Genomic DNA, 14,823 nt, shown 5'->3' with positions numbered 1-14,823 from the left:
GATTTAAATTATTAGAAAATGAAAATAAATAGGGGCACCTGGGTGGCTCAGTCGGTTAAGGGTCCGACTAGTGGTTTCAGCTCAGGACATGATCTCACAGTTCGTGAGTTCAAGTCCCATATCAGGCTCCATGCTGACAGCTCGGAGTCTGCTTGGGATTCTCTCCCTCCCTCTCTGTCCCTCTCCCATTGTTCTCTCTCTGCCACTCTCAAAATAAATAAATAAACAAAATTTTTTAAGGAAAATGAAAAGAAAGTATTTAGCGCATGCCTGGCACATAGTACATACTCAGGGAATGGCAGCTAGCATTATCAGTAAAGAGCGGGTTGTAGAGAACTTTCTGGAGGACTCCAGATGGAACTACCATCAAGTACAGACACGTGTAAAGTGACTCTTCACGTTATTTCCTAACAGATGACTCTGGAACATAATCTGAATTCTTCAGTAAATCACAAGTCAAAATGAGGTTTGTGAACACTGTTCTATATGCCCAGGAGAGCATTAGAACAAAATGACTTTATTCCTGGCTTCTCTAATGACTAATGCAGTCTTGGTGAGTCATGCAAGTATTCCTCACCCGTGAAGTAGAAACAGCAACATGTCTTTGCAAGATTGTTGTGAGGATTGGTTGTAATGCACCTCAGACCCTAGCAGAATGCCTAGGACATGGTGAATCTCAAGCAACAGAAGCCATTTTCATCATGATTGTTACGAGGGCAAAAAAAAAAAAAAAAGTCATTTATAAATGGCAATTGAAAATCTGGCCAATTTAAGGGGTGCCTGGGTGGCTCAGTTGGTTATGCGCCTGACTTCGGCTCAGGTCATGATCTCGTGGGTTATGGGTTCAAGCCCCGTGTCAGTCTCTATGTTGACAGCTCAGAGCCTGGAGCCTGCTTTGGATTCTGGGTCTCCCTCTCTCTTGGCCCCTCCTCCACTCACATTCTGTCTGTCTCTCTCAAAAATAAATAAATACTAAAAAAAATATGATCAATTTAAAAATAAATTTGCTCTGGGCTTTTTCTTTTTCATTCATCAATGTCAAAGGGGTAGGAGGGCTGTGTGACGATAACCAAGGTACTGATGCACTGACTTCTAAATCAGCTGGGAAATTGACAGAGCATACACCTAAATGGTAAACCATACGTGTGTTCTTGCCTAGAATATCTGCAGACATTTCAGCCCAACTGCCAGCATAAATGACACTCAATATTTTAGGTAGCTTTCACATTGGGGATTTTAACTTAATCACTTAGTTCTTCCTCCATAAAATGGAGTCTCAAGTCAGAATTAATTCAAACAGTACTTCTCTGGCTTATATGGGGGACACTCGTCTTTGTTTCTTGGACTCTGAGCCTCAATTTATCTTTCAAGTGGAGAAGACATAAAACAAGAATATGATGAGTAATTTCTCATCTCATAACTGAAAAGTAAAAACAGTTTTCATATCAATTCTCTAAAAATACTAAAATATATAGCACAATATTTCATAGGATATTTTATTCACTGTCTCAGTGAGATATATTTTAAAAGCTTAGAACATATTGTATGTGTATGGCATAGCCAAAGAATCTTATATTCAGTTATCTTCCTAATTGAGGCAATTAACAAAACAAAATACACATTCAAATGAAACATGTATCTAAACCATTTAGAAATCATTAAAATTATATATCAGGTTCTCTTTCACTGATCACAAATTATGGTAATGCTCTTGTGGTGCTCATTTCCGGGCTCACTTTGGTGTGTTTATTAAAGCCTGGTATTGTCAGATCACAGGGAGTATCTCCTTTTCATTTTCATATCTCCAATTCTAAAGGGGATTAAATTATCCAATTAAGCTGTTAATTAAAAAGACTCTTACAGAATAAACTGCAGGCTACTAATGGCATTTTAAAATTGTCATTGTGCTGTACCCAAAAGCAATTTCCCAAATTCAGAAGACCTCAAAGTTACTGAACTTTATTTCACTTTAGAAGGTGTGGCTAGGAATGCCAGCTGATAGCCAAACCTGTTTCCTCTTCTTTCTAGGCACACAGCTTGACCATCTATCCCAGCCTCCCCCATAGTTAGGTTTGCCACATGAATGAGCTCTAGCCAATGGAATATGAGAAAAAGTGACACAGATAATTCCTGAACCAGACCAAACCTTCCAGTCAATATCTTCCTTGGCCTCTTCTCCACCAGCTTCTTGTAAGATGAACATGCCTTCAATCATGTTGAAAATGGCTGAGTCACAACATGGAAGGAACATGGTCCCTAAATCACCGATGGGAAGAGAGATGTTCACTGACCATTAACACCTATTCTGTATGCAACAAAAACAAGAAATCAACTTAAATTGGGTTAAGTCATTAAGATAATCTGTTTCAACACCAAGTGTGATTTAATGAGAAACAGAACTGAACTTGAGGGACATGCAAATACCTTAACCCTAACTGGAAACATCTGCCCCCTTCAAGTTTGGATCAGGTCCACTTATATATCTAACAAATGAATTACAGTCAATAAATCTTAGGGAACTTATAAAATCTATCATATAGGCGATCGCACAAGAAATTCTAGACTCTTTGGTTCTCCATTCCTCCAAAGCCTCTCCTTCCTTTCCATGCTCCAGAGATCACTCATAACTGTCACTTCTACGCATCATTCCTTCCGCCACTACCCTATACACAATAATTCTTATTTGGAGGATTAGTTCAGACTCTATTTTAAACAGTATCTCTAAGAGGGGCACTAACAGGCCACACTTAGCCACTTATTACCCACCAGCTCTGTATCCTGTCTGCTATCTCCTGTACATAGTCCCTCTGGCACACTTACTACAAATCAGTACTTATCTTAGAACATATTGGTGCCAGAAAGATGATTAATATTATCAACAGAGGGCTCTACTTGCCCTGCCAGCCTAACCTCATATATGCCTCCACAGAGACATCAGTCTGAATTCTATGGTCTGCCTCTGGATTTGTCTCGACTGAGGCAAAGCAGATAGACCTGCACTGTCCAAAGGTCAGCAGGGGATATAAAGTCCTAGTCATTGCCAGTTCTCTGGTAGGCACAGGGCAAAGAGGCTCCAGTAGCATGAGGGCAGCTATAGCAGAGAGCTACAGCCACGCAAACAGAAAAGCAGATGGAAGGTGAGGTTAGGGTGCCAGGAAAAGGGATTTGCAGGGATTTGGGCAGAGAGAGCACCGACAGTGTCCACCAGAGGAGTTGAGCAATTCCTTCTCTGTGCCCCAAACCATAACCTAATGTCCCTGAATATCACTACCTTGTCACAAAGCAGGGGGATTCTAACAGTTTCCATATATGTCTCCCATGTAACACCAGGCTGTTCAGTGAGGCTCAGGGATAGCAATATCACCTACCTAAATAGGGCTAGTTGCATGATCTAAACAAAACCTGTGTTCAGTTATGGTGTGCTGAATGCGTGACTGCAAACTGACTAGACTGTTAAAGACAGGTGACAGCACTTATGGACTCTTTGGTCTGACGGCAACTGTAATGTTCATTGTCACCTTTGCAAGACCAGCCCTATTATGGTTGATCACTCCCTCAGAAGCCTCTCCTTTCCTCAATGAAATATTATTGCATAAGCAATAAACCACATCTGCGGACTTATATTCTAGAAGAAAATACAATTACCACCTCATAAATCCCTGTCTACAAGGTTACTGCATTCAAATCCCACTTTCCTAAACCAAGAAACCTAGTCTACTAGAGTGCTTTGTGTACTTTTTGGGCAAACAGTATTGTCTAAAACACAACTGAGTATGTTAACAGATACAACAGATTTAAAGTATTTTTTTAAAAAAATAGAGGAGACAGAAAATCTTCAACTTTTTATTGTCCTTAAAATGATTGCTCTCATTGTTTCACAAGTCAGGGAAGAAAATACAATGACCATTTAGACATAAAATGCATAATCCAAGAACACCTTTCTTCAAACCAGTGGGGGCACTGCCACTGGCGAGGAAAATGTTGCTGCATGAAACAATCATGTATTCTTCATTAACTTAATATGCAATTGAAACATTATGTNACATTAAATGCTAAGTGACTGAGGAAATACTGAGAGAATAAATGTATTTAGAAATGGGGTCATCTAAAGGATGAAGGTTAATGCAGAGATCAGTGGCCCAAAGGACAAAGACTCTGCCTTTCCTGATTCTGGGACACTTGACAAGCAATTTCAAACCTCTCTCCACTTCTCTGGCACGAGCATAACCTGTGCGGCAAGCCATCATTCCTTGTTGCTTCTTAGCAATGCTCCAGGGCTAAATAAAATAAAATTTATGTGCCATGCTTTAAGCTCCATTGAGGAAAGGAACTGAATAAACTTCAGGATAATTTACGAATCCAAGCTTCCATTAGTCATGTCCAAGTCTGTCTCATAAAAGGAAAAAATGGAAATAGGAGGCCAATGCTGTGTGGTTGGTGGAAGGCTCAACAAACTTTAGGCAATGTTGATAAGCTCAAATAATACCACTTTATATACATAAAATCCTTGACTAATCCGGGAGAATTTCCCAAAAAACCTAACTCCTTCCAACATGCAGACAAGAGTTCACTGGTAGAACATGTGGTATGTGCATCAGAGAAGTCTGCTGTGGTAGTCTTGTCTGTGATCCAATATCTCATTTCCTTTTAATTTACCATAATTATTTTTGTAAGACTCGATGGCTCGACTCCGATGGATATGCTTAGCAAGGATTGCCCAAATCCTGTCTTCTCTTCTGAATTGCATTCTGGGGCCAGCTTCTCCCTACTTTTTTACCTTTCCTTCCAGTTGCGTTTTCCCTTCTTCCCTCTAGCACTTAATCAGGGTCTGCTTCCTTCAGCAATCTGTATTGAAGAGAAGCAACAAGAGTATAATCGAAAATTGAAACATGAGTGTGTATTTGGAAATCCAATCCTACCAGAAAACCGTTGTAGCTTGTAGTGATGATTTGGTATTGCAGCTCTTGTTTTAATAATGGCCATCGTATCTACAACTTTCAGTAGAAATGAGTTACATCAAGTAAATTTAATCAGGACAAAGCAGCCACATCATTTAGCAACCAGGTTTCCTCAACTGACAAGTGACTGCATGATTCCCACTTCCAAAGTCGTAATTCTACTTTCTCTGACCTACAGGAATGTGTTTATTGGGAGTTTAAAAGAGAAATCTAGAAGGAAAACAGTATTCATATGAGCATAACAGACCTTGGCGGATTCTAAATGTCCAAGTTGTGGGATAAAACAAGGAGTATCTTGTATGCCTAAATCAAATCAGAATGGTTCCTCCAGAGAAAAGGCATGTACACTTCCAGCACTACTAACGTAATAGCACTTGTTTTTAAAAATAAGTCATGCTAAAGTCACATTAAGCCTTGGTTAAGAGGAGGAAAAGGTAGCTGCCCTTCCAAAGTTTATTCATTTAGAGAGGAGCAATTCAAGGGGAAAATCACTATGTTTTGACTAACACAGTTTAATTGTTTTCCTTATGGTGGGGACCCTGCATTTTTCTCCCTTGGGAAGTTCCCATGGTTACAAAAGGACATGGCACACACTTACATTAAACAAACAAAGAAATGGAAAACAAATCACAGGGATGCAAAATGGCCTCCAATGGTTAGTCTGAATTTGTCATTTTGCTTCTGAGATTTTTCCTATTGGCTCACTTAACCCCAAACCACGTACACAGTGAATAAAGTTAAGGGAGGATGGCTATTTTAAGAAACTGGAAATGCCAAGTAGCCACTGTAAGGCCATTACAATCTCTCCCTACACACACTAATAAGACATGGAGCCATTCACCTGAAAGGATAAAGTTCTGAGACTCAAAAACCCAGGGCTGATCTTCCTTACAGACTCTTTAGAAGACTTGGACAGTAAAAATTATGTTCCTTTGGATTATGCAAGGAAGTTTTAATTCAAACAATAGAGTTTAAAATGTCTTCAATCAAGAAATTTTTCAAAACACGTTTTTCAAAGAGAGGTAACGTTAACTGAGCCAAAACAGAAGTGGTATCTGGTCCCCTGAGCTAAAGGGGGAATGGAAGCCACACATTCTTAATGGAGAATGAGAAAATCATTTCCTCAGTGCCTGTTCATTTCAGAAACAAAAGAATGCACATCTGTGAGGGAAACAAGACAAATAGGAATTGGACTAAAGAAGTACCCAGCAGACAGGCATAGTCACTGAGGTTTGGGCAGAATAGATCCAATGTTGGAGATTTCGTCTCCTAGTGACTGGGAGTTTTGACTTCTTCTGGGCCTTCAAGACACATCCTTTTTTCTTTTTTCTATTTGGGAAACTGAAATCCTTTCTCAAGTAGCCTTTCAGCTAGCTCTGTTCATGCCGACTTGAACAGAGCTATCAGCTACGTCAGACAGAAGCTGTGAGAGGCATTTGCATCCCAAAAGACTTCAAAGCTGAAGGCAAAAATTGCATCAAAAACTGTAAAATGAAGCTCCAATATATATTTCTAACCTAGCTACCAGAGAGTTAATAAACACTGTGAATAACGATACATAAAATCTAGTACTGCATTCTACAGAGCAAGTAAGACCTACCAGGTATCCAGGAACATGTCCTCATCATGGAGGGTTACATATTTCATAGACTGATTTTTTTTTTCTGGATACATTCTACTTAGGCCCTCTGCAAAGCTGTGGATTAAAATGGTATGTACCACTTAGCTGTTTATACTAAAATGGACAATAGCAACATTTCAGCAGATAATATTTTAACCAAAGTAGCCTAGGGATTTATTTTTTATGGTTTGGTTTTCTAAAGAAACATATTTGGTTCACTTCTTAAATTCCCTTTTGTTAAGCCCTACAATTTGAATAGATACTGTTCACATCCAAGCAACACCCAAATAATGAAGATGCATTAAGAATAGGAGTCCTAGGAGGAACTGAGGCCGAAAGCGGTGGCGATGAGTGCTCTGTGTGGCCTCTTGCGCTACCGTACAGCTAACTCCCAGGACGGCATACACCAGCGGTCCAGCTACCAGAGTCGGCAGGAGTCCAGGCCCCTGTTCATCGTGGAATTGGATGGACAGTTAAAGGCTTTCTGGAACTCTTCAAAGTTGCTAAGTGCACCATTGACCCTGGAAAAGATATGTTACAGTCCATGTTATTTAATTCTTCTTTATCAGTACGTTCTGGATAAAACTGTAGCAGCACAGTGCTCTCAGCGATGATGACTTCATTTCATCTGTTTATGGGAGAGATGAATGAAGTCCCAAATGGAGAAGTAAATTTCCAAAGAAATTAACAGAGCTGAGACTAGGACCAGCACGTCCTGAATGCCAGGCACATGCTCTTATTAATCTTCCCAATACCCTCATATTTCTATAAACTGTAGGGTTTACAATTCCTATAAATTGTATATCCATACAACTGTATAGCCCTATAAACTTACAGACTCCTAGAAATTGTAGGATTTACCAGAAATATTTAGCTTTTCCATTTTTTTAACTTTTTATGGAAGGTATAACTGATATAAAGTAAAATGTAAAGCTCATCAATTTTGTTCATGTATATATACCCATGTTAGTACCACTCTGAGTATTTCCAGCACCTAGANGACTAGTCTGACTTCTATCACCAAAGATTCATTTTGCTTGTTTTTGACCTTCATATGAATGGAATCACACAATATGCACTCTTCTGTTCCTGACTTCTTTCACTCAATATTATGTCTGTAAGATTCATCCATGTTGTTACTATCTTTAAACTATCTTTAATGACTTCAATCTACAACACTTTCCTTAATTCCTATTATGTTTGAAGGTTCATATTTACCTAAAATCTGGTCGATGTAACAGGCTAATGAACAGTATCTACCTGTTATTGACGAGTAATGTCTTACTGGAGTTACTCCCAAAATCTGGTGTTCTTGCAAGTTTTCTGACTGCAGTAAAGACTGTGGATTCCTACTCAGCACTTTGATTGGAACTGCCTTACAGCAGTGGTATTTCCACTGTGTGATTTCTGCTGTACTCAAAATCTATAGTTACTGCAGACATCTCTAACAAGCCAGCAAAAACTGCCCCCTCAACTATTTCTTACTCAACTGCATGTTCAAAGAGTTGACTAGAGACTCAGCATTCTCAGTTCCTGAGTATTTCTTCCCTAATGACTTTGTTACCTATGGGCATTTGAATGAATATATTGGCCTGTATCCAAACTTCTTGTTTTAGCTGGGATGTATGAGTAGGGATGCATATTTCATAGTGTGATTCACCCTGGGCAAATGTTAAAAAGGGAATTTAGCTGATAATTAGTAAGTATACTCTTCAAATTATCAGCTAAAATCCAACATTATGGGCAACCAATTAGTAAAAGGAAATTAGTTTCTACAATCTTATCTGCTAAGTAATTAATCTACTGTGTGGCTTCCTCTGTACCACTCTCCAGTGGGAGCATATTTAAGCACATTAGAGTGTGTCCGCATTTTTGACAGTTTAGCCCAGTGGGGAGAAATTTCTAACACAGTGATTAGATTTTTTTTTATGCTATTGGGTAATTTATAGTCAATTTCTGAAACATTTCTAAAGCAAACTTTTACGTATAAGATTTTTAGATACAGGAGAAATTTTTGGTGATTTTCCTGCACTGTGCTGATAGATTCACTTAAACATGAAACAAAGATATCCAGATGTATAACATGTTCTAAGCAAAGACTCAATAAAAATTATTATGGTTTCTTGTATTTTCTATTATAATTCTGTGAGCCTAACTACAGAAAATCTCCCTCAAACTATGCTAGAAATCTAGCACAGGGTAAGTATACTAACCTTAATTTTATTTATTATTATTATTATGTATAAATTCTGACAATTAAAAAAGACTAATTCATAATCCTCTTCCCTTCACGTGAAGTAAGTGTTTCAAAAAATGATTCAAACTAAAAGCCAAAATGTAGAGCTTCGACTTTAGATATGAATTCTAATAGCTAAATATCACCATGCATCCTCCTTTGTGTTCAGAGCTATTCAGAAAGTGGGTATCCATTCATGTCTGCCGGTTGACTGCATGAAAGAGCAAAAGACATTAAACAGGATATCCTAGAATACAAAACAAACCAGAACTCTACATGTTTGAAGGCACAGCACATAAGCTCTCATCCTTGTCTAAGGAAAGAGACATTTGTGGCCCAGACAAAAAAAGTAGGTGGTACCTTTCAAACACTGGAAGATAATAAACGGGAATTAATACTAAAGCTATGAATTGGATTCTAAGTTATCTTTGGAGTCTTGTACTATCTCATGGATCTCAGTAAAGCACTAGACTAGAGGTGTGTGTAAATGCCTACTAAACTAGCTTCCTATTATGAAAGAAAAGATGCTCAGTTTCTATTTGGCCAGATGTTCCCGTCTGCAAAATGGAGATATCGCTGTTCACAATACAGGCTTTTGTTCAGATCTCCTATGTGGTACAGCACTGGGATGGCTGAGTCGGGGAGGCAGTGGGAGATGCACAGTTACAAATTAGGATCACCGATTTGCCCATTTACCTAAACTGAGGGGGACTGTGAGCACCAATTTGGACTTGTTCTCGGGCAGCTTCTGGTCTATAGGAATTGCACCTCACCTAAAAGAGAAAAGAATCCCAGTAATTATGTATCCATTCCAATTACACATTTTCTACTGCCTTAACTGCTCCAAATTATACTGAAAGGTAATTTTAGACTCGGGGACGTCATCAGGGGATGACAAACAGTTTTAGTAGATCAGATAAAACCTTCATCAGGAGTAGCATGCATTATTCTAATCCCGAGAGTAGAAGGTTTTATTATTGCACAAAACTACACAACTTGAGTAAATTAGGAGGTTTCTAGACAAATTTCTTTAATTTTTTTTTTGAGAGAGACAGAGACAGAGAGCACAAGCAGGGGTGGGAAAGAGAAAGAGGGGAACAGATGGTCTGAAGTAGGCTCCATGCTGATAGCAGTGAGTTTGATGCAGGGCTCGAACTCTCAAACCACGAGATCATGACCTGAGCCGAGNACCCAAGCGAAAGTCGGACGCTTAACCGACTAAGCCACCCAGGCGGCCCTGTAGACAAGTTTCTTAAGAGAACAGTGTATAAGTCTAGAAATCAACCAATGTATTAATTAAAAAAATATAATGCTTGGAAAAGCCCTTATCAAATTCCACCATACTCATTCCAACAGGAAAAAAATGAATCATTCATCCCTTATTGAGTATGGTCATGAGTAGTTAGTATTTTGCACCTAAGTGCTTTGCTTGCCTTACCCCTAGTCAAGGCCTCAGACAGGAAGAGACTTCTCCCTGGACTCTGAAGTTAGGCAAAGCTAATGTGACTTGCTCTGACCAATCACATGAAAGCAGAGGTGACAGATGTCACATCTTTGTGGAAGTTTTAAAAACCTAGCAGAAGTTTTTAGGAATCTTAAGAATAATTTAAGATGCTCCATTAAGATCCACTGGACATTTCCCCATCTCTCTTTCCTACTCTGATGGTGAGCATGTGAGCACGTGTTGAGATGAAGATTCCAAAACCCGGGGTTCTTGAGTGATAACTAGGAGGGGAGCCTCACTTTCAACTCATGCTGGACATGGAGCAGGAACACAAAAGGAAGTGTCTTTGTAGTGTTTGTTCCTGCACCATAACCTACTTAATCCTGACTTGAAGTTTGCTGGAAACATGATATTTTCTTGAAGTATAAAAAGAACTAGGAGACATGAAATGATGGGGGGAATTCCAAGTGCAGGAGAAAATGGTAGCAAAGACCTATTTGAGAAAAGAAAAAGCAAGACATTGAGCATGGCTGGACCATGTGGTGGTTAATGGGCAGCAGTGGGAGGCCAGCGGGGAGAGAGGAGGGTGCTAAATTTCTGAAGGCTTGAGCAGGTTAAAGGGTTTAAACTGTATTCAAACACTGTTTTTGCACAAGAAAATAACAAAATCATATTTGTAAAAGAATTATCTGCCAGGGGTGCAAAGCAGGAGGAGGAAATTAAGAGACTAGTTCCAAGAGTATTTTTGGGCCTCAGGAAGGTTCCCAGTGAGTGGCCCCTAAGTAAATAGAAATGGAATGGAAAAAAGTAGAAAGATAAGGAAACTGTCTGAGGAAAGAATTAACAGGTTAAAGTAAGTACAAGGATACAGGAAGCAGGAAAGGTGATACAATGCTATCGCTTTTGATGAAGATAAACCATCTGAATGTGACTGTGAAGATGCTTTTGTAATGTGATTCCTTACTTTCCTCAGAAGCTAGCTGGGATGAAGTAGTTTCTGGCATTTGCTATTACCTCATTTCTTCTTGTGCTGTTTTTTCTTATATTCTTACATTATTATATAGCATTGTTACAGTATTGTCTTTGCTTCATAAATCATTTAAGATGCTTCTGAAAATACATTACGGTTGTTACTGTTTTCCAAGTATCTTCTTAGGAGGAAAAATAACTTTACTCCCTCTAAGCACACTTATTCCATTGTGCAAAGGCTGAAAATCTCCTCCTTCTGTCAGTAGGAATACCTCCAAGATAATTTCTCATTAGTATCATAAAATAGCTTTCCATTTTTTCCTAAATCTCTTTAGTTTAAAATAAATCCGATATGCTTTGGAATTTTATTTGAAGACATTTCAAAATTATGAAGGTAATATGGCTACTGGTTAGTTTACCTTACATCCAAAAAGATATTGTGGACTAGGATGTAACTAAGATGGACTTTCAGTAAGTAAGAACCAAAGTAAGAATGAATGGACATTGTACTTTGTCCTCTAGACCAAGGGTCAGCAAACTTTTTCTGTAAAAGGGCAGACATTAAATATTTTAGTCCTTGCAGACCATAAGGTCTCTGCTTCAACTACTCAATTCAGCCACAGTACCACAAAACCAGCCACCCACAACACATGAAGGAAAGAGCATGGCTGTTTTCCAATAAAACAGTTTTTACAAAAATGGACAGCAGGCCACAATTGGCCAGTGGGTGCTGGTTTGCCAACCCCTGTTCTAGAAATTTCTAACTATACTGCATGTGCTTATTTGAGGTATCTGACTCAGCACTGACCCCAAAAAAGTCTCTTAAATGAAACTGTTACTTAGTCTTACCCTTTATCAACAATTCATATAAAAATGTCAAGCATCTTCGACATACCCAGCATCTCTGCTGGGTGCTATGGAGATACATATAAGAAATATAAGGATCCAGAAGATTAGCTATGAAGATAAAACTAAAAGTCTTCAACAGTTTGAGAACAATTGAATACCCAACTGCAGAGTAATGAATGGAATATAAAGGAGTTGGAGATGTAAAAAAGAGAGAGAGAGAGAGAGAGAGAGAGAGAGAGAGTACTGGAGCTCTAGGGAAGTATGTGGAAAATGTGGAGGAGGTAGAACTTGACATGGATCCTGAAAGACAAAGATGAGTCTGAATAATCTGAGAGGGAGGAGTAGGAAGAGGGTCACATCATAGAAGGAAAGTCAAAAGCAAAGCCACTAAGACAGTAATAGGCATAACACTGTGGGGAGGAAGCAAGGACACCTGTCTGGCTAAGGACAGTCTGGCTGGCTAAGGACAGTCTGGGAGAGCTGCACAAACTCAGAACTGCTTGGGCACAGTTGAATAAGACTGAACAGAACTATGAAAGCGAGTTGCATATGTTTGGCCTTGATGTGGTAGGCACTTGAGAGCCACTGCAGTTCCTTCAACAGGTCAGTAATGAAATCAAAGTACTATTCCAGGGTCATGTAAGATAGACAGCGGTGGAAATATTCCAAAGTTGGAAAAGCGTGCCATAAGGCTGTTGGGATAATTCAGAGTAGAAGAGATCAAAGCTTATTCTACAGATGAGGAGACAGGCTAATGGGGGAATGAGAGGCTCAATGTGAAGAGGAGTTAAAACAATGAAACAACTAGCTTTGGGGACCCATGTCATAAAAATGAGGATAGACAAATCAAGGAAGACCAAAGAATCTACATTTTCTAACCAGGAAGACCCAGAGACTGGGAAGTATATTGATAGCAATGGGAAAATTAAAAAGGAAAGTCACTTTGGTGACTCCAGTTTTGCCAATGCCATGTTGATAAATGATCGTTTATTTAGTGTTGTCATGTCAGTCTTAAGAAATAACAGATCCCGTGGGGTGCCTGGGTGGCTCAGTTGAGCATCTGACTTCGGCTCAGGTCATGATCTCACAGTCCGTTAAGTTAGAGCCCCGCATTGGTTCCGTTGCTCTGAGGGCAGAGCCTGCTTTGGATCCTCTGTCTCCCTCTCTCTCTGCCCCTTCCCCCTGCTCTCTCTCTCAAAAATAAATTAACATTAAAAAAAAAAAGAAATAAAAGATCCCAGAAAGGTGAGAATCCTTTAGCCAGACTCAGCCAAAGAAGCTGAGAAATTAAAAAGGAAGGAAAGCCATAGAGGGAAAAATCAAAGCAGCTGTGTGAATGAATCAGCTTACTGAGGAGCCAATGCAAAGACTGAAGTCAAGAAGGTTGTGCTGATAACAACTTTGGTCTAGTTTTGAGCGTACAGTTACACATTTGCCCACTGTGAAGCCATGCATCAGAACTTTCATCAACCCATCCCTGGTTTCTTTGAAAATGAGGTCTACACGTGCGTGACCTAAGTTTCTGTTGTTGTTTTCAGATCTAGCAGCCTTCACGTACTCTCTGACTGTGAGAAACACAGCCTTGAGGGTCCCCTGCAGGATGAGTGTGGTGGGATACAGCCAGCCACTGAGGCAAAGGAACAGGAGAAATGGAGTAGAGGACAGGGCCAGGAAAGCCAAAGAACAAATCAGTAGAAATGGTTGGAAGGAGTAGTGCATACTTAAAGAAGTCAGGATATATTAAAGAAATGTCAAGTGGTTACCACAGGGCTGGTAACCCACTTGATAAACAATACCAAAAAACCCTGACTCAATCAGTTGATTAATTATGTCTCCAAGAACACTAAGAAGATGAAATTGGTCCCGGAAATAAACAGCAAGATAAAATTTCAGCTCAGATCAAAGGTATGCCACTAAACTTTCGTTCCAAACCTTTCACCATGGGGGCAAGCCAAAGTCCCACGTTTCATCTTTGATGCCCCCTCCTTGGCCTACTCACATGAGCGTAACTCAGGAAGAAGAGCTGATTGTTGGTGAATGTGATGCCTGGTAGGAGAGGCTCCTCAACTCCCTGCCTCTTATCATTTATCCATTTCCGGTAAGCCTGGAGAGAGAAGCAGAATAGACAATTCTCTGCACTGGCAGCTCTTCTCTTTTTCATACAATGCAGAGATATTCAATATATTGTCCACCATGTGCAAAACGCATCCTGTAAAGTTTTCCTTTAAAGAAACCAACCTCTGGAAATGCAAATCAGTGTTGTACTGCTTAACAGTGAAGCAGGTTCACCTGGAAAAAGGTCTGGTACTCAACAGATACAGAGAAGCTGAGCCAAAGCATTCACAAGTTAAATTAACTCCTCCCCCACAAAAAGCTAGTCTCTCTCTAANCCTGCTCACGCTGTCTCTCTCTCTCTCCTAGAAATAAACTTAAAAATATATTTTAAAAAATAAATAAATAAATAAAAAATAAAATACAGGAAGGATGTAACTTAGGAATAACAGCCTGGTGTTTACACTAAATGCATTTACCTTTATGAAAATCTTTCCACATCATCCTTAACATTTTTTGTTTAAGCAAAGACCAGTGGATGATGAAAACATGATGATGGACTCTTACCTGGCCCACTATATGAGAACCACTAGCCTCTGGCCATCATTTAGAAGTGTGGTATTTTAAGAGAAAATTGCAAGACAGCTGGGCTATGGAGACAGTGTACTCAAGGAAAACTCATATAAATAGCACT

General features: G+C 39.4%; 1 protein-coding gene across 1 annotated transcript in view; it reads right to left on the bottom strand.

Annotated features, from left to right (window-relative positions):
* Nucleotides 1-4,045: 4,045 nt before the first annotated feature.
* Nucleotides 4,046-14,823, bottom strand: part of PHEX (phosphate regulating endopeptidase X-linked) — a 201,795-nt gene continuing 191,017 nt past the window's right edge. The window contains exons 20-22 of the mRNA XM_077770526.1: nt 14,077-14,181; nt 9,512-9,588; nt 4,046-7,100 (exon numbers count right to left, since the gene is read on the bottom strand). Of these exons, the coding sequence (XP_077626652.1) occupies nt 6,998-7,100; nt 9,512-9,588; nt 14,077-14,181 (285 nt within the window). The 3' untranslated portion in view covers nt 4,046-6,997. The remainder of the gene's footprint in view (nt 7,101-9,511; nt 9,589-14,076; nt 14,182-14,823) is intronic.

The sequence above is a fragment of the Crocuta crocuta genome, unplaced genomic scaffold (assembly GCF_008692635.1).
Source record: "Crocuta crocuta isolate KB4526 unplaced genomic scaffold, BGI_CrCroc_1.0 scaffold488, whole genome shotgun sequence".
NCBI classification, from domain to species: Eukaryota; Metazoa; Chordata; class Mammalia; order Carnivora; family Hyaenidae; genus Crocuta; species Crocuta crocuta.
The sequence above is the reverse complement of the archived record's forward strand: the minus strand, read 5'-3'. Positions and strand labels throughout refer to the sequence as shown.